At 36.7% G+C, this 21,589-nt stretch overlaps 1 protein-coding gene across 4 annotated transcripts in view; it reads right to left on the bottom strand.

The window, feature by feature from the left end:
• The window catches only part of EMC2 (ER membrane protein complex subunit 2), a gene marked incomplete at its 5' end in the record, with an annotated part of 107,838 nt that extends 88,774 nt beyond the window's left edge, over positions 1–19,064 (bottom strand). For all 4 annotated transcript variants that reach the window (XR_013811331.1, XR_013811332.1, XM_079722200.1 and 1 more), the window contains 5 exons: positions 2,106–2,163; positions 9,422–9,507; positions 11,506–11,570; positions 12,082–12,195; positions 19,025–19,064. Coding sequence is in view for 2 of the 4 variants with exons in the window: in XM_079722200.1 (XP_079578326.1) it covers positions 2,106–2,163; positions 9,422–9,507; positions 11,506–11,570; positions 12,082–12,195; positions 19,025–19,064 (363 nt within the window). The remainder of the gene's footprint in view (positions 1–2,105; positions 2,164–9,421; positions 9,508–11,505; positions 11,571–12,081; positions 12,196–19,024) is intronic.
• Positions 19,065–21,589: the final 2,525 nt, after the last annotated feature.

Below are 21,589 nucleotides of genomic sequence, written 5' to 3'. Positions count from 1 at the left end.
CATACATAGTCTGAGGGGAGCCAAACCATAAAACATGGAAAGTACTACAAAGATAGGGTAATATTTAGTTACATACTATCTGAGACCCTGAAGTAGTGAAATAATTTATTTAAAATATGCCCAACTTAAACTGACACAGAAGTAAAATATGACTCCTAATTCAAAAAAATAAATTACAAACTATTAATCTTTTAAACTAGTATGAGAAAACTACATGAAACAAACTTTTTTCAGAAATCTGATGTCATATTTCATATTATACAGAAATATTGCTGTGTAAAAAATGAATACCTTTGAAACTGTGATAAAGTCTTAGAGCTGAAATAAGTACATGAGAAAATCTCCAGGAAAAGAAAAATGGGGCTTTTTATAAGGGACTGTTTTATTAAGACAGATGGCAAGCTATTAGGATAAATAAGATTTAAAGATTATTCAGAACTTCTCAATTTTAACTCTCTTTTTATTTGGGATATCTAAATTAACTGTTTCTTTTTAATAACAGGTAGGCTTGAAGCTCTGTCAAAACTTTTCCCTGAACTTTCTATATTTTGAGAATCCTCACAAAATGATGAATCCTCACCATTCAAGTATCTACAAAACAAAACAAAACACCTAGAAACTTTCCAGAGAAAATATCCCTGGGGTGAGACTATATTAAAAGCAATAATCTAAACCATTTCACAATATATATATACACATATCAAATCACCAAGTTGTGTAACTTACACAATGTTAATTATATCTCAATAAAGCTGGGAAAAAATATTATTTAAGCAAAAAAAAAAAAATACATATTACTATAGAGTAACAAAAGGGGCAAGGAGAGATCAGGGATTTATGATCAATAAATGCCTGGTATAAATGCTATCTAAAATTGCATACTTCAATATTAACTTCCAAACTTAGCATAAATAATTTAAAATGAACCAAGTTACCAATGTTCAATCAGTATTTCTGCATCTTTTAATCCACAATCATACATTATATGACTTTTTAAAATGTATATTTTTAATAAACTACTTGCCAAATAAGCGAAAACCTTCATGTAGTTGTATTATGTGTTAACATAACAATTTGTTTCTATAAAAGGAAAAAACAAACTCAAACTGATTATTATTTAAAAACTCTAAAAATATTTACTTTACTTTAGCAGGCATACGTGTGCATGAGTAGAATAATATGAAACACTGAAACGCCTGATACGTTATCTAACGTCTCTGACTTTTCATTTAGTAAAAGGTAAGTCTGAGGGAAGCCATTATGCCAATATAGCAAACTAAAATGTTCTCAATATTAAAAAAATTTTTTTCACCAGGGTGTTTTTAAAACAGATAAACTACATAAGTATATTTGAAACAAATCTTCTGCCCAATAAACTGAGATAAATATTTGTTCAAAATCAGAATAAATTGGGCTTCCCTGGTGGCTCAGTGGTTGAGAGTCCGCCTGCTGATGCAGGGGACACGGGTTCATGCCCCGGTCTGGGAAGATCCCACGTGCCGCGGAGCAGCTAGGCCCCTGAGCCATGGTCCTTGAGCCTGCACGTCCGGAGCCTGTGCTCCGCAACAGGAGAGGCCACAACAGTGAGAGGCCCGCGTACCGCAAAAAAAAAAAAAATCAGAATAAATTAAAGATGTTATGTTAAGGAAAATATATACATATATATATATCCCTATTCAGGTATAAGGATGAAAGCAAAACTGAAAAAAAAAAAAACCCTTCATTCATCAATTCCATATACTGATTACTGAGGTAACATCTTTCATTTTTCATGAAGACAACTAAAATATAACTACCCAAACCAGAGAAGTTAGTATTCCATAAACTTCAAAATATTACAAAAACAATAAGCTCTGCTAGGTGTTTTTTTTTGCAAGCACATAAAATTCATTCTTTCTAAATTTCAACTAGCTTCTTTCTAATAAGAGATATTGTAAATCAGATTTTACTGAAGAGTTTTAAATCTATTTTTTTAAATGGCCCATGATGAAATATTTAAAATAACAAAACAGAATATGGTTCCACGTATTTTTTTCATTATTTCCAAAATAAATTAATTTCACTTCTTAAAACAAACTGATCTTCAGCACAACCAGCTAACTTACAGTGTTAGTTGGATCTTCTTGTAAAATTCGATCATATAGCTGTATAGCATCATCATATCTATTTAAAAAGAAAAACAAATATCAAGAATCATTTCCTTAAAATTTAGTGACAAATAGTAAATACAGAAAATGATTAAACTGGCAGGACTTTATATGCATTTACAATTGCTACCAAGCCTCTTCTGATCTTCACATGACAGCAAGTTTGCTACAATGTCATTTTCTAAGCAAAAAAAAAAAAAATGTATAAAGTATTTATAGAAAAACTTACTTCAAAAACATACTGATTCAATTTGGCCTAAATAGAAAGGTTAAAAACTAGCAGCTCAAAGAGACACCTTTGTGGTCCTAGTTATACATAGAATTACAGCTAATAAACCATGAAAGAAAGTTTAATTTTAACAAATATATTCACAAGGAAATGATCTAAGTATTAGTTCTCCTTTAATAAATATTTATGACAGCTTTTCTTAGTTGAGCTGGTGAAGTTCAATTCATTAAGTACCTATTAAGTATGCACACATAATACACTTTGCTGGGTTAGTCTCATATGGGAAATAGTTAACAAGTTTATCAAATGAAAAAATAATCAAATATGGCAGCATATAACTAAGAAGCCAAAATTAACATTATATGATAGTGAATCAAAGGGAGGGATACATCAGAAATCACATAAAAAACTTTACCTAACAATATACTCCTATATACTGTGATCTTATTTGGGATACAAGGAAATAGTCGAGTGATTCTGAAATTCCCTCCTAACCATATCCACAACCCCAACTCCCTTCCAATCAATTTCTCCACTTCCGGATATAGATCTTTAGAGAAAGCAAAAAACGATGTTTAAACACTTTTACAGCAGTATTTATAAAACTAGGGATGGCAGATATACTCTTGTGATCTATTCTTAAGTTCCCTATGATAATTTTTTAATTTTAAGTTTTTCTCTTAATGTTATTCAACACATGAATATTCTATATCATCATGGTGACACATCTTTTAATCAAACACCGGCCCACAATTGTAGTGACCAAGCCTGTATCTGTGGTGTGGCCATGCCAGTAGGTAAGAATATTTAACTACTGTAGCACACTACTGAGAAAAATAAAAGCAGACTTAATCTGTAAATATGTCCATACCATGCAAAGGCCAGATAACATCACTGCACACTAAGTTAATCAGAGTTAGCAATAGCTCAAAAAAAGAAAATTAGTTTGGACATCAAACACATGATTATATAGTAGGTATGCTAGCGTCATAAGAACCTGCAACTATATGGAGAAAGAGAAAATAATATCATTAAATAATTATAAAATGAAGTATATAAACAAGGGCAAAATTAATGCCATAGAGCATGGGTTCTCACAAGACATAGTATATGAGAATCACTTGGGGATCTTTTCCCAACTATATAACTTCTAGGAAATATACTGGAAATGACAGAGGAAACTATTCATTCACTTCATTAATAGAATGATAATTTGAATTTCAGTACTTTCTAGTTTTTTTGGTATTTTATTAGAAACCATACATTGTTTTCACAGTTATATGAAAATATACATGTAAGGCACTAATACTGGTTTTATATTTGAACATATTTAAGTTATATTATAATAAAAAAAGTAATTTATGTAAAAACTGGGTGTGATGATTAATTTTATGTGTCAACCACAGGGTGCCGAGATCAAATATTATTTCCGGGTATGTCTCAGGGTGTTTCAGATGAGATTAGCATTTGAATCCATGGACTCAGTAACACAGATTACCTTCCCCAATATGGGTGGACACCATCCAATCCCTCAAGGGCCTGAATAGAACAAAGGCAGAAGGAAGAATTTACCTCTTTTTACTGCCTCACACTGCTGGAGCTGGGACATCTCATTTCACTTTCTCTTGCCTTCAGACTTCAAACTGAGATTTACACCACTGGCTCCCCTGGTCCTCAGGCCTTCAGACCTGGTCTCAGAATGAATTACAGCACCAGCTTTCCTGGGTCTCCAGGTCACAGAGAACAGATCCTGGGACTTCTGAGCCTCCATAACTGCCTCATAATAAATCTCCATTATATATATATATATGTATATGTGTATATACACACACACACACACACACACACACATACACACATAAATATATATATATCCCACTGGTTCTGTTTCTCTAGAGAGTCCTAATACACTGAAAGTCCATAAATATTTACCTTTAGTCAGCAATGTTCTCAAATCTACCTGTCTATTCTCCTGCATTACACCCCTAACAGACTGATCTCAGTAGTGAGGACTAGGCAACTACATATTTTTTAAATGCCACAGATAATTCTAATTCACACAATCATGTATGAGAATCAATGGTTAAAGGTCCTATGTAACAAAAACATATAACAGCCACTCTTTCAGAAAAAAACAGTAAAACCTTACTAGGTAAAATGATGATATGAGTTTCAATTAAAGAATAAAAGCTTAAAGAAATTAAAGTTCACTAGGTTTCTTAGAAACCTGAGTTAATACTTAAAAGTAAATTATTGCTACCATATCAATTTTTTGTATGGCTGGAAAGAGGCTAGAGAAATGATAACTATTAAAATGTGTTAAAAAGATAATTTGAAAAATCATTCATCTTGGACTCTGGGATGTGCTTTGCTATTCACTTATTTTAAGTACGGGCTAGGAACTCATACTCCTTGAAGTAAAACAAAAAGTGGTATTAGAGTAGAATACTGATTCAGGAGCAATCCTTTGCAGATTTCTTCCATTCTGTCCTCTGATTCAAAATTATTTTCAGCTAACCTGTAATAATACAATTTTATTTATTTTTATTTATCCATGCCCTTTGCTAACTGAGAAGATCCAAAGATATTAAAATATACATATACATAAACACATAAGCCAAAAGCCAAGAAATAAAAGGGTTAAGAAAAACTATATCAATAGATCCTATGTGAAAAAAGCTACTACAACTGAGGTACAAGTTAACCCTGTCTCACCTAAAACACCAAGTTAAAAAGTTAAGAAACAACAATCTGACTCCAAAATGAATATAAAAATTTAAGAGACTCAGACAAAATAATCTTAAAAAAAAAAAAAAACCAAAGTTGAAGGACTCACACTTCCCAATTTTAGAACTTACTACAAAGCTACAATATCAATATTGGGATCGATACAGTGTGGTATATAATAAACATATATATCAATGGAACAGAACTGAAAGCCCAGAAATAAAACATCGCATTTACATTCAACTGATTTAATTGCCCAAGACAATTAAATGGGGAAAGCAGTCTTTTCAACAAATGGTAATGGAACAACAACAGGATATCCACAAAAGAAAGAATAAAGTTGGACACTTTCTTCATACTATATTAACTCAAAAAGTGTCAATGACCTAAATGCAAAAACTGAAACTATAAAACTATTAGAAGAAAAGAGGTGTAATCATGTAATCATTGTGACCTTGAATTAGGCAATGGTTTCTAGAAATAACACCACAATGACAAGAAACAAAAGAAAAAATGAACTGAACTTCATAAAAAAATCAAAATCCTTTGTAATCAAAGACACCATTAAGCAAGTGAAAGACAACCCACATAATGTAAGAAAATTTTTGCAAATCATATATATGATAAAAAACTTGTATCTAGACTATAAAGAACTCTTACAACTAAATAATAAAAAGATGTAAATAAATAAAGTAACACAATTTAGAAACAGACAATGTGAACAAACATTTCTCCAAAAAACATATATAAAAGGCCAATTATTGCATGAAAAGATACTCAAGATTTCTGGTTCCTGGTCTGGCACATAAAGACCTTGGAAGTCATCACTCCCATCCTTGCAAGAAAAAAGCTGACCCAACAACTCTTCTTAGATCCATCAGACAATTAAAGTTACAGGGCAAACCACTGCATCCAAAACTGCGAGACAGGCGAATACAATCACAGCTTACTGGTGCAAAGGACTCCATCAAAAACTGTTACAACTAATAAATTCAGTAAAGTTGCAGATACAAAATTAATATACAAAAATCTGTTGTGTTTCAATACACTAATAAGAATCTATCAGAAAGAGAAATTAAGAAAACAACCCCATTTACAACTGCATCAAAAAGAATAAAATTCCTAGAAATAAATTTAATCAAAGAGCTGAAAGCCCTATATACTACAAACTGTAAGATACTAATGAAAGAAACTGAAGACACAAATAAATGAGATGATTATCTCATGCTCAAGGACTGGAAAAATTAAGATTGGTCAAATGTCCATAGTACCCAAAGCAATCTACAGATTCAGTGCAATTCTTAAAATTCCAATGCCATTTCCCACAGAAATAGAATAATCCTAAAATCTGTATGGAATCACAGAAGATCTTGAGTAGCCAAAGCAATCTTAAGCAAGAAAAACAAAGCTGGAGGGATCAGGCTCCCTGATTTCAGACTATATTACAAAACTACAGTAATCAAAACAGTATGGTACTGGCATAAAAACAGACCCATAGATCAATGGGACAGAACAGACAGCCCAGACATAAACCCACACATATATGGTCAATTAATTTAAGACAAAGGAGCTAAGAATATACCATGTAGGAGAAACAGTCTCTTCAATAAACAGTGTTGGGAAAACTAGACAGCCTGAATGAAACTGGACCTCTATCTTTACACCATACAGAAAAACAACTCAAATGGATTAAAGACCTGAACACAAGACCTGAAACCATAAAACCCCTAGAAGAAAACGTAGGTGGTAAGCTCCTTGACATCAATCTTGGTGATGACTTTTTGGATTCAACACAAAAAGCAAAGTCAACCAAAGCAAAAATAAACAAGTGGGACTACATCAAACTAAAAAGCTTCTGCACAGCAAAGAAAAACATCAACAGAATGAAAAAGCAACTTATGGAATTAGAGAAAATATTTGCAAATCATACCTGATAAGGGGCTAATAACCAAAATATTGTAAGAACTTATATAATTCAATAGCAAAAAAACAATCCAAGTAAAAGGGGTCAGAGCAACGGAACATACATTTTTCTAAAGAAGACACACAAATAGCCAACAAGTCCATGAAAAGGTGTTCAAGATCACTAATCATCAGGGAAATGAAAATCAAAACCACAATGTGATATCACCTCATACTTATTAGAATGGCTATTATCAAACAGACGAAACATACCAAGTGTTGGAAGGATGTGGAGAAAAGGGAACCCTTGTGCACTGTCAATGGGAATGTAAATTGGCACAGTCACTATGGAAAACAGTATAAAAGTTCCTCAAAAAATTAAACACAGAACTACCATTTGATCTAGTCAATTCTACTTCTGGGTATTTAACCAAAGGAAATAAAATCACTAACTTGAAAAGCTATTTGAACCCCCATGTTCATTGCATCATTATTTATAATAGCCAAGACATGGAAACAACCTAAGTGTCCATCGACAGATAAATGGCTAAAACAGTTTGGTGTAAGTACAGCTGACCCTTGAACAACGTGGGGGTCAGAAGCACCAAACCTACGGCACAGTGGAAAATCCATACATAGGGGACTTCCCTAGTGGTCCAGTGGTTAAGAATCCGCCCTCCAATGCAGGGGACAAAGGTTCAATTCCTAGTTGGGGAACTAAGATCCCACATGCCACAGGGCAACTAGGCCCACGTGCCGCAACTACTGAGCCCACATGCTCTAGAGCCCACACGCTCTAGAGCCCACACGCCACAACTAGAGAGCCCACGCATCACAACTACTAAGCCCACATGCTCTAGAGCCCGCATGCCACAACTAGAGAGCCCACGCATCACAACTACTGAGCCCGTGCACCACAACTAGAGAAGCCCGCGTGCTGCAACTAGAGAAGCCTGCATGCTGCAACTAGAGAAGCCCACATGCTGCAACTAGAGAAGCCCATGTGCCACAATGAAGAGCCTGCGTGCCACGAGGAAGACCCAGCACAGCCAAAAATTAAAATTAAAATTAAAAAAAGGAAAATCCATATATAACTTAAAATCAGCCCTTCCATATCCAAGGTTCTACATCCACAGATTCAACCAACTACAGACTGTGTAGCACTGTAGTATTTACTATTGAAAACAATCCACGTACTAAGTGGACCCACACAATTCAAACCCATGTTACTCAAGGGTCAATTGTATATACAATGTAATATTACTGAGCCATAAGAAAGGAAAGAAATTCTGCCATTTATGACAACCTGGATGGACCTTAAGGGCATTATGCTAAGTGTAATAAGTCAGACAGAGAAAGATAAATACTGTATGATCTCACTTACATGCGGAATCAAAGAGAACCTGAGCTCACAGATACATAGAACAGATTAGTGATTGCCAGATGAGGGGATGGGGAGTGGGAGAAGTGGGTGAAGGTGGTCAACAGGTACAAACACCCAGTTATAAGATAAATTAAGTCCTGGGGATATAATACAGCATGGTTTACTATAGTTAACAATATTGTGTTGTACATTTTAAAGTTGCTAACAGAGTAAACCTTAAACATTCTTATCATAAGAAAAAAGAAATTTATAACTATGATGATGGATGTTAACTAAACTTATTGCGGTAATCATTTCACAATGTACACATTTAACAAATAATTATGTTATACACCTGAAACTAATACAATGTTATATATCAATTATATCTCAGTTAGAAAAATAATAATAGGGCTTCCCTGGTGGCACAGTGGTTGAGAGTCCACCTGCCGATGCAGGGGACACAGGTTTGTGCCCTGGTCTGGGAAGATCCCACATGCCACGCAGCGGCTGGGCCCGTGAGCCATGGCTGCTGAGCCTCTGCGTCCGGAGCCTGTGCTCCACAACGGGAGAGGCCACAACAGTGAGAGGCCCGCATACCGCAAAAAAAATAATGATAATAATAGCTTCTACACCTTGAGTGCCTGTGTGGGCACTACACATATATCATTATTAATTCCCAAAACAACCCTGACAAGTTGGTAATATTCTTGTTTTACAGAAGAGTAAGGCTGCAAATCTTAAATAATTTGCCAGGTCAATAGCTAATAAATCCTTAGAAACAGGATAGGAAGCCTGTTCTTACTCCAAAGCATAATCCCAATTCCACTAGGCCAAAGATGGTAAATGGATTACACTCTTATGTCAAATCCTATTTAAGGAGAGTAACTTGGCAGGATTTAGGCTGAGAAGCACTCTGACACTATTCTGAAGCTCAGTAGCTAAAGACCTTGCACAATTAATGATGTTGCCACGGGTATAGAAGGACCTAAATGTAAGACCCCATGTTTGCCATTTTAAAACAGGATCACACTATTTACAAGATTCAGTTACCTCTCCATAGCTTCAAATCTCATGCCAGTTAGTCGCTTGACTCTGTGACTGCCAGGGAACTGTCTTCTCAACTCTTGAAGACAAAACTAAAAAAATATATTGGTAAAAAAGACTTGAAGAGTAATAATTACATTACATATACTAAATGGGTTACAAGGAACGGCTTATATAGTCTTCAATGTTTCTTCTTAAATAATTTCATTACTGAAATCTAATGACATAAGTGAAATTAATCAGTAATGAATAATGGGGTGAAAGAAGAACTCTGAACTTACAGTGAGGACAACAATCAGTTCTCAGAAACTGATCAAGCTCTTAACTAAGAAAATGAGCAGAATATGAGATCCACTAATAACTCTTCAAATTCTACTACCATATCACTTAAAAATTGCTTCCATTATGTGTCAGGCACCACTTAAATAACTACAACTGCTTCCTGGCCTTTTCTTCCTAACTATTGCACAAACATTCTCTTGATAAAAATTAAGTTTTTTGGTAGTAACCTCAAGTCCCTAGCAAATACTGTTAACACTTTGTTTAATTTTGCCCTGTTGAAGTCATATTCTAATCAATCACCTTGTCAGTACACATGTCGTGATTTGGGGTCATAAAATACAGACACTGTATCAATGGAGTACCAATCTCCTTTTGGCAGATATCCATAATTCACTCATCAACTCAACTACACAAATAATCAAATATTTATTGAGCACCTACTATGTTCTCAGCAACCTATAAGGGATTATAAGAGTCTTGGAAGTGCTAGAAATATTAAGCATGATAAAAATGGTCCACTCTAGTTCCCCCAAGCATAAGTGATTAAAAATGCCTTTAATTAATGAAGAAACTATTAACCAATAACGAAATAAATTTTAATATGATCTGGAAATATAGCTTCAAAGTCTGAGGCTATAAATTCTTTAATAAGAAAAATATTCAAGTTAGTCAAAACTGAAGATGATGGTCATTTATTTCTCTGACATCATGCAAAACTCATAGTACTTGTTCAATCAAACTAACTGTGCTGAACTTCTGAACCATTAAAAAAAAATACTGTGTTACAAAAGAAGTTATTATCTATTCACTTAATCTCCTACTTTACCAAATGGCATTTTGCTATACAAAAAACAATTTCAAAATTTCCCTCAAGATATAAGCTGCCACCTTTGTTGGTATTCAAAAGACTATGTCTCATAGGTTCTAAATGTAATACAACGGTTTCGTGGAATATTTTTTATCACTGGTAGCTCCACTGGAATTATGTGTATAGTCAACATAACTTAATTACCTTGAAAAGGACAAAGCTAATTAGACATGCATATGTTCTCAGGTATTTCTACTTTCTGTTTTTTTTTTGTATTTCTTTTGGGCTTAAATGGGGAAGCAGTGTGAAGGAGCACTTAAGAGCTCAGGATTACAGAACAAAAGAACAGAAACCACTGCTTCCTGATTTATATAATGAATATAGTGATAGTACCAAACACAAATCAAATTAAGAAATTATAAAGATTAAATAAACCATGACGTAAAGCATTTAGCATAGCACCTAGCACATGAGTGTTTAAAAATATAGCTATCATTCTTTTATTTTAAAATTAAATTAAAATTACTTCCATAATATGTCAGGCCCCACTTAAATATCTAATATTAATATTTTAAGTCATGTTCTGTACATGTTAGGATTTTCTACTAATTTAACATATATATTTAAAACATTGTAAACAGTACTTAACATTATATATTACGTAAGTCATTTAACAATCCCAAAAATAAATGTTTTAAACTATATGCTTCTTATTTTTAACTCTATAATATGGCATAATTCACCTATTAAGTGGATAACCTTCACCAACTAATTTAACCTCTTCAGTGAAACTGGGATACTAAACATCTACTTCTAAGGATTGTTACAAAGGTATAAAAACATACTGTGTCCCAAAGTACCTAGCTAGTCCCAGCTTCTCAAGAGTAGCACTGAAAACCAGCTACAGAAAGCATTCAATACAGCCATATACTAACTGCTTACACATAATTTATGAAGCAAATTAAATATAAAATAAAATATAACAAGTTTAAATACTTACCAATGACAAGTCATCCCGACCATAGTCGAGGGCCGCAATCATCACCTGTTCATATATGATCCAAACTAGGTACACAGAGGAAAAAACTGAATTTAATATAAAAATCTCAGAACAGAAATTAGATAATGAATTCTTCCTGTTTCTGATATTTTAAAGAACATTACTCATAACTGAAAATTGATTTATTGTATTACATCTGGAATTAAGGAAAGAAAGCATCCTTATGTTTTCAGCAATGCAAAATATTTTAATATAAGGTAAAAAAAACTCTAATTATTTAATACTTTTACTGTTTCAAAAGATCATTATGAAATACATTTTGACCTGACCAGGACTACAGCCTTGTGAGCTTTAAAACAAAAATGCCTATTTGATAGCTTCACTACTACCAACAATTATAAGTCCTTCTCAAAATAAAGTTGTCATTAAGACTTCCTAAGAAGTTTTTAAAAAAGTAACAAATCATAGAGAGACTGATATGAACAGCAGAAAAAAAAATAATATATATATTTTTTAAACTAAGAACTGTAAATGAAACATGTGTTGAGCATGAACACAATAAATTTAAAAACTTACTATCATCTCCAAGCTTAGAAGCATATTCATTAATTAATTCCTCTCCAACTTCCACAATTTGCTCACTGTTTCGTGAGTTTTCTTCTCTCCATTTTCTCATTTTATCTCGCATTTCTGAAAAAAAAATGCTTGCGATTACATATATATATATTTGATTAATGTCAAACAGTTGACAAGATGAAATCAACTTTTTAAGAAAATACACTCACACTAATGTAAAAGTCTATGGTATCTCAAATTTCATAAAGCAGAAAATCAATTTAGCAAGAGCAACAGATCCTTTAGAACAGCGCTCCCCAACCTCTTTGGCATCAGGGAGCGGTTTCGTGGAAGACAACTTTTCCACGGACGGGGGAGAGGGATGTTTCAGGCAGTAATGCGAGCAATGGTTCAGGCGGTAATGTGAGTGATGGGGAGCAGCAGATGAAGCTTTGCTTGCTCACCCACCATTTGCCTCCTGCTGTGTGGCCTGGTTCCTAACAGGCCGAGGACAGGGGGTTGGGGACCCCTGCTTTAGAAGACTGAAAATGCATTACAACTGATATTACAACTATCTTTAAAAGTAGTGTATGGCATGCGTCTGCTACAAAGATCCTCTATCCCTTTAAGCAACTATGGATCATAGTTTTTTTGGGTTACAATGTTCAGAATTTGATAAAAGCTAAGGATTATTTTCTCAGACAAGCAAATAAAATTATACATTGAAATCTCAAATATTCAAGGTGCTCCTGAAGTTTACCCATTGACTCAATATAAAATTTTCATAATCAGGGTATCATATTAGGCTATCAGCACTGAAGAAACATTCATCACAAAATTCTCTTAATAACAACATTAGTACAACAGTCCATATAACATATACAGATACACAATTACACAGGGAAATAAACAGAAGAAAAAATTAGGACAAAGCAAATCTTTTGATTATGTATAAAGAAAAAAATGAATAATGTAAAGTAAGGTCAAAGGCACTAGCAAACAACAAAAGTTGAGAGAATAACTTTGCATATTAATACAATAGGGAACTCTGGAGTTTCAAAGAACAGCATTTTGACAATAGCAGAAATAATAAGTGGGGTGGGGGAGTACCTAAACCAGAAAAAAGATCCCTTTTTTATATGGCTAAGGTAGAATTAACTGTACAGTTCACCAATTACATACATGCTTTCTTACTCTTACCGCTTGGAAATCTTACATATTCATCTGAAGTACTACCTTCTTCCTTCTATTGACATACATGTTGTACAGATTTAAATAGTTGAATTAAGTTGTTGTTGAACTCATGAGTTAAATAAACAATATGCTATGCTTCTATAGAATATATCTAAGAGAAGCATATGGAATTTTCACTACCTTTATATGCATTATCTGAGTCCCTACAGTTCGAAGTCTACAAAAGAAAACAAAAATCATCATAAGATGAAAATAGACCCCAAGTGAATTTACAAAAAGTCTTAGAAAATCATTACAAATTAACATAGTTAATTCCTTCTACTGAAACCTAGAAATCACCTTGACTCTCACTCTGCACAGGAAGTAACTTGAACTGAATCTTAAAGGTTGAAGAGGAATTGAGCAGGCAAACAAAAAAGTAGGTTAGGGCTTCCCTGGTGGTGCAGTGGTTGAGAGTCTGCCTGCCGATTCAGGGGACACGGGTTCCTGCCCCGGTACGGGAGGATCCCACATGCCTCGGGGCCGCTGGGCCCGTGAGCCATGGCTGCTGAGCCTGCGCGTCCGGAGCCTGTGCTCCGCAACGGGAGAGGCCACAACGGTGAGAGGCCCGCGTACCGCAAAAAAAAAAAAAAAAAAAGTAGGTTATTCATACCCCACAGGTGAAGGGCTCAGTCTCACAAGACTGCCCCCACTTCAGAAACCAACACAAGTCAGGGATACCCATACGTCTGAGCAACTCGTTACAAAATCAGGGGTTCCTTTCTACAACTCCCTCATCCAGTTTGATACTTGCTAGAGCGGCTGAAAGAACTCAGGAAAGTGCTTCACTTACTATTACTGGTTTTTTATAAAGGAAACAACCAAATGGAAGAGATACACAGAGCAAAGAGTTGGGGGTGGGAGGGGGTTTTCGGGGGCATAGGAGTACCCTCTCCGAGTGAGTCACCATCCCAGCATCTTGATGTATCCACCAACCTAGAAGTTCTACAAACCCTGAAGTTTAGGGGCTTTTATGAAGGTTTCAGTCGGTAGGCATGATTAATTAGATCCTTAGACACTGGTTATTAAGTCAATCTCCAGATCCTCTCCCCTCCCAGCAGGTTGAGGGGTAGGGTTGAAAGTTCCAACCCTTCACTCAAGTCTTGGTCTTACCAGTGACCAGCCCCCATCCTGAAGCTATCCAGCCACCAGTTATTCAGTGGCATATAAAAAGACATGTATCACTATAAATCTTAGAAGATGTTATATGTGGAACCCAGGACTAAGACCAAATATTATAACAGAAGATGTTCCTATCAACCCTATCACTAAGGAAATTACAAGGGTTTAGGAGCTCTGTGTCAGAAATTGGAGATGAAGACCAAATATACATTATACCTTATTACGTCACAATGTAACATACATCCACAAGATAACATGCATATAACATATATCCACAAGGTCCACAACTTGGGTTCTCAGAACTCATTCAAACCACATCCCCTATACCATAGTTACACTGTCTGAAGTTGACATTCTCTGTCAACCTGGCAGACTATTTTAAAATAGGAAGAGCCTCGGGAATATAAATTTATTTAGTGTTTTACAGATTTGTTCCACAAAACTGCACCCCTTGCCTGTACCCTGACACCCAAATTAAGAAATGCTAGCCCAGGTGAATTAATAAAATATGCTGTTTGAATTTAAGAATTATCTTTTAATCTATTAGATTATTTCTTAACTTGCTTTAGAATGCCCTTTAAGAAACTGTAGGGCTTCCCTGGTGGCGCAGTGGTTGAGAGTCCGCCTGCCGATGCAGGGGACACGGGTTCGTGCCCCGGTCTGGGAAGATCCCACATGCTGCGGAGCGGCTAGGCCCGTGAGCCATGGCTGCTGGGCCTGCGCGTCCAGAGCCTGTGCTCCGCAACGGGAGAGGCCACAGCAGTGAGAAGCCCACGTAATGCAAAAAAAAAAAAAAAAAAAAAAAAAAAAAAAAAAAGAAACTGTAGAATTCCTTCCTATAAACTAGAGACTAAAAGAGAAAAACTGGTCCCATCTCCTTTTTTGTCAAATTTCTCATTTACCAACAGTACTCAATTTTCCATCAGTCTCCTCCTACTTATTCATAATCAAAGTATATTACAGGAAAATCATTCCCTTTCACCCACTGTCATGTCCCCCATGACTTCTAATTAGTCATTCAAAAATATATTAATACATACTTTCTATAACATGCTATAAACGTAATGATGAAAAAGAATCATCCAGTGTGCCTAAGAAATTGACAAGTTAACAGAAAAACTGTAAACAACAGCAAAATAATGTGATAAAAGGTAAGATAGTGGTTATGTTCAGAGCACTAAGAAAACAAGGTGAGGGAAAGATTAATTTCACCTGGCAGGGAGAAAGGGTTAAAGAAGACATCTGTGATATGTGAATTAAGCCCTAAGGATCAAATGGAGTTCGTTAGATGAATTCTACAACAAAGAGCATAAACCATGGTAGAGGAACAAAAGTATCTCATTTGGTAAGGCAAGGGTCTCCAACCTCCAGGCCATGGACTAGTACTGCAAAAAAAAATTTTTTTTAAATAATAAAAAAATTAAGGAGCAAATGGATGTAGAGAACACAGCAAAGTTCTGAAAAGTAAAAAGAGAGCCTTACTGCTATTAAGAAACCAACGAAAGAATTTTTCATAGAGGGAATGACCTGCAATGACAAACGTAGTATAGATGTACAAAACAGATACATTAGACCCGGCATTAGATCTCTCTAGAAATCTTACTGGACTAATAGAGCATGGAAACCAAATTGTGGTTGTTTAAAGGACTGAATAAAAAGAGAAGTAAAGAGAGTGAGCATATACAACTAAAATCCCCTCAAACATTTTTAATAAATATTTTTTCAACAAATATTCATTTAATGCCTATTATAGGCCAGGCACTGTGCGAGGCATCCTATCCATATTCTGCCCAAATACCCTATTCTCAACAAACTTGACCATACCCTCCTTCAACTCCTTCCCACCTCCAAACTCCTCTATATAATAAACATCAATAACTTTCAACTGGCTGATAAATAAACCATATACCTACTTTTTTACAGAGCCCAATAGAGACTAACAGAGTGTTAAACTTAGTATATATGTCTTTTATAAATATGTGATAAGTTTTCCTATCACAAAAATCACACTACTCTTTGAACTAACCATTTCCAGTACTTTAATTCATGATGCTATTCAATGGAATTCTTAAAGGACACAGGTCAACTGACACTCCCGACCCCCAAAAATCTAAACAAAAAACTACCCCGAGGGTCCTCCCATTACCCTCTTGTTACCAAAAGTCTCTGAAAGAAAAATCTACAATACTCTTTTCCTAAAAGTCTCCTAAAATAGAATTTTAATTCTACTTATTGATTACATTAAAATGAGCAAACTATATTCTATTTGCTAAGTGAGTTGCCTAAGTCTAAGATACTAAAAAAATCACTCCAACTCTAAGAAAATTACTTATAGTATTTTTTGTGATGATTTTTTAACTTTTTAATCCTACTAACAACTCATTTAGTCAACAGATTACTGAGTTCCTCCAATACGTCATGCACTAGAACAAGATAGGCCTGGTCCCTCTTCATTCGAGGAGAGACAAAATTTTTAAACTTAACACAATTGGGTAAGTACTTCAATACTATGAGGACACATAGTTAAAGGACCAGGGGTAAGTTTTGTTGCTTGTTTTTGTTGTCTTTTCTCTTTTATATTTTAGTGGCGGGATGGAGAATGGGCGGGGGTAGGGTGGTCAAGGAAGGCTCTCTGTAGTATGTGACCTTTGAGGGGAATTCCGAGAAATGATAAAAGTATAGTCGGTAGAGCAGACTATAAGAGGAGAATAGAACCAGGAGGGAAGAACACTCCTATCAGAAGGAATAGCTTGTATCCAGTCTTAAGACTAGAGGAGCATCTAGAGCAGCTTTCAACAAAAGCCAGCGTGGCCAGCTCACAGAGCAAGGGGAAGAGTAGCTTAAGATAAAGCTGGAGACACAGGCAGGAGCCAGATCATCTTTTTATATGTATTTAATAGTTTAAAAGCACTTCAACAAATGTTTTCCCTTTTGTTCCTCAACAAACTTGTGAAGTAGTTATTATTGATTATTCTAAATCTAATTATGTCACTCATCTTTAGAATGTCCACAGGGTAAGGTCTAAGTTACTTAAATTACCCTGTCTGCTGGTAGTTACACACCTACTCATTCCCTACCATTCTACACAACACTATCATCTAAGGAACTTATATTGAACATACCTTCAAAATAGCACCTTTGAAAAACCATGAAATATTTGAAACATTTCTTAAAAGCATTAAAAATAACAGCCACGTATCTACTGAAGGAATATACCCTGACACAAGCCTTTTAAAACCATTTTACAAGTCTGTCTTTCTCCATTTGACTATGAACTCCCTGAAGGTAGGGACTGTGTTACTTAATTTGCTGTCTCCAAGCACTGAGAACTTAACACTTTTAATATAATGGATTCCCCAGTACAGATAGAAACACTGCGGTTCAGTGTGCTAGAAGCCACAAAAACAATAATAAATCACTGAACTCACTTCCAGTATAAAAGAATTTTACCTTTTCCCATTATTGTTTTCAACTTTGTAATACTGGAAAGATTTACTCACCACTGAACAATCAATATAGTTTTCAGTCCACGTGTTATCAGGCCATTGTTTAAATATCCGAATAAATAAGCTACTTAAGTCTACTGTGAAATGCTGGGAATATAAATTTCGATTACACAAATTTCATGCCTTAGAGAAACTCAAGGCTCTTCTCTTAAGCATGCATGCCTCCCACGAAATTTTTTTTTTTTTTTTGCGGGCCTCTCACTGTTGTGGCCTCTCCCGCTGCGGAGCACAGGCTCCGGACGTGCAGGCTCAGCGGCCATGGCTCACGGGCCCAGCCGCTCCGCGGCATGTGGGATCTTCCCGGACCGGGGCACGAACCTGCGTCCCCTGCATCGGCAGGCGGACTCTCAACCACTGCGCCACCGGGGAAGCCCCACGAAAGTTTTTAAGAAAGGAAAATCTCTTACAGAACACGTCCAAAGTTTGGCTGCTTCCAAATTTAAAGACAAACTCCACCTCAGATTAAACCAGAGATACTTCCCCTTCAGAAAAGGAATTACTGGTAGGGAATAAGAAGGAAGTTGTGTGTGTAAATGTGTTTTGAGGGGGAGTGGGACAGGGAATAATTAACAAGGGGAGAAATCAGAAACCCAGTTTTGAAGAGAGAATGAAATGCAAACTGGCATGTAAAAGAATCAGGTATGTTCACGGGTTTTCCACACACCTTTACTACAGAGAATTGTAACCCTTACAGAGCACTTCAAAGGCCTGTACAGGCCGTGTATTTCTCGGCTGCAAAGACGCTTCTGCAGGCAACTATCCCGCCTCCTCCGCGCCGCCCAGCAGCCATAGGAAACGTATGACAACCCTAGCCCCAGGTCCCGGCCGCCTTACAATGGAAGCTACCCTGGGCCGTTGGACTGGCGCGGAGGTAGGACGGTCGGTAAGCCTACTGGCGCAAGAAGTGGGGAACACCGCAGAGCCCAGTCGGTGGCCGGGCCAAGGAAGGGGTCAGCCTCAACCTCCACCTCAGCCACCACCACAGCTCTGCCGGTCCAATGCCGAAGAGAGACCGGAAAATCCAGCTCTCCGAGGGCAGCAGGTACTCCCGTACGGCTTCCCTCGGCTTCTGGTCCTTCCGCGCCCGCCCCAGCAGCAGTTACCTTCCCATGTGACATCGTAAAGCTCTGAGACCTTCGCCATCTTCTCAGAACCTGAAGGCGACCGGGCGAGAGGGCGGGGAGATGTAGTCACACGACCCGAGACCAGGCGGCGGCGAATTACGACACCATTTCTCATTGGCCAAGAGCGCGGAGGGGGCGGGATCCGCCGCACACGTGCACGCGGCTCTGCCGAGGGGCAGTCGGGAAAGGGGGCGGGACGAGGTGGGCGGTGCGCCTCGCGTAAGGTCTGTGAGGACGCGGGGGCGGAGCCGCTGGAGCCGGAGCCGCTGGAGCCGCAGTCGCCGAAGCCGGTTTGGGGTGAGATGTCTATTTTACCGTGGATTCTTAACAAATTCTGGGTCTTTAATGTGTGCCACTCCCGGCTTTTCACTTTTTTCTACATAGGTGTATTCATTCTCTTCCCACTCCCTAATCGGTGCCTTGTTCTCTTCATGACCTGCTGCAATGCAACGTTCTGCGCGAACCCGTTATCTGTCCCCAACTTTCCTCCTTCCGTGATGGGATTCGCCTTCGATTTCCTTTTTAATGTTCGGCTGAACTGATACACTTCAAAAATTTCTGGTTAAATCTCTTTGAGGAACTAAGCAGAATTCTGCTCTGCAAGTTATGTTCCTGTGGCCGAGGACTTCTTTATGTTCACATGAATGGCTTCGTGCCAATCCAAACCCTTAGTTAACGCTCCCCGTGGATCACTGTCTGCTTGCCACTCTATTTTTTAAACTCCATAAAAGCAGCCGATATGTAAATGATTATAAGTAGATGAATTATCACAGCCCCTACACTTCGCTCCTCTTTATTCACACGGGGGAGCCTCCAGGCTAATTGCTTTCAGAAACCTTTGGACCTGGTTGGATAGAGCTAGGGAAAAAATGTCTGGAGCGGAAGCAAAAAATTTGAGGGTCATAAGGGAATATTTAGTATTTGAAGCAATGAGAACATAAAAATGTAAAGGGGGAATGTGTAAAGTGAAGAAAGAAGGCTAAAAATTCCTGCATAACACGTATACTTAAGGGTCAGTGAAGAAAAGAAAATCAACATATGAGGAAAAAGGAAAACAGAGAGTCATATCCCACATGCCAAAGGAGTAGAGTTAAAAAGGGAAAAAAAAAAAAAAAAAGGAACTATCAGTGGCACCTGCCCAAGGGAAGTTGCATAAGGATAGAAAAGACTACTGAATTTATAAACTTGGATTCAATTCTGAATGAAGTTCATTCTCTCTAGACTAGACAGACCTTTTAAAAAAAAAAAACCTTCATTCAAAAAAATTAAAAATCCTCCACACAGAAATTCACATATTCTAATACTTCAGTAAAACAACCTGGTGTAATGGAAAGAACAAGAACTCTGTCAGACAGATCTGAATCCAGGCTCCACCATTTAGTAGCTGCTTGACAGTTAGCCTATGTATCTCTGAGCATAGGAGTTGATCAGATATAGAAAGAAGCTAATCATATCGATATAAAAAGAAAATAACTCCCTTGAATTGTTATCAAGACTAAAAGAGACACTGCATGACACTCTTATGGAAGTAGCAGTCCTGTGACTATAAATACTGTTTATATGTTGATGATGCCCAAATACATAAAATCCAGCAGTCCTTACTTCTACCGTGAAACCCAGTTCTACTTTCTTGACATGTTCATTGAGATGCCTAAAATGTATCTCAAAGTTAACATCTCCCAAACAGAAGTCTGGATTCCTGCCACCATGCCCCGCAACTTTCTCTTCCCCATCACAACTAAAATTCTAGGAACTATCATTGATTCCCTTCTTTGCCAAGCCCCCTATATCCAGTCTATTAGCAAATTCTGTATTGTATGCTTCCAAAACTTTCCCCAAATCCATCTATTTTTCTTCATCTCCACTGCTACTACCTTAATAGAAGCCACAACCATCTCTCACCTGAATGACTGTCATAGTCTTTTAACCTTCTTAGTTTCATTCTTGCTGTGTAAAAATCTATTTTCTATTCAGCGATCCTACTGGTCTTAAAAAAAAAAGGCCACAGAAGTCCTCTGCTTACAGCTTTCAAATGGCTCCCCTGGCAGTAAAAATATACTCTAAACACTTTACCATGATTTACTTCATCTCCTACTATTCTGTCTCTTTTCACTAGATACCTACCATTCTCACCTATTTCTGTTTCTCAAACATGGCAAACTCCTATCTGCCTTAGGTCTGGCATTTACCCAGAGTGTGTGAAAGCCCAAGAAGTTGTCTTTTAATGACTTACAATGGGTATAACGAGTACAACTAATTGAGGGAGTAAATATTTTTCACTCACTTTAACCCTTGTATTGGGTTGGCCAAAAGGTTCGCTCGGTTTTTTCCATAAGATGGCTCTAGTAGCACTTAGTTGTCTTTAACTTCATTGAAAGAATTTTATTAAATTGCACATGACAGCTGTCACATCAGCGTGCATTTAAAAAAAGACTTATCAAAATAGGTGAATTTTTTGTAGCCATTATAACATTGAAGATGGAAGGAAAAAAGCAACATTTTCGGCATATTATTTCAAAAAGGCAAAAACGCAACTGAAACTCA

The sequence above is a fragment of the Hyperoodon ampullatus genome (genome assembly GCF_949752795.1).
Source record: "Hyperoodon ampullatus genome assembly, chromosome: 17".
NCBI lineage: Eukaryota > Metazoa > Chordata > Mammalia > Artiodactyla > Ziphiidae > Hyperoodon > Hyperoodon ampullatus.
Note: the sequence above shows the minus strand (reverse complement) of the source record. Positions and strands in the feature narration are given on the sequence as shown.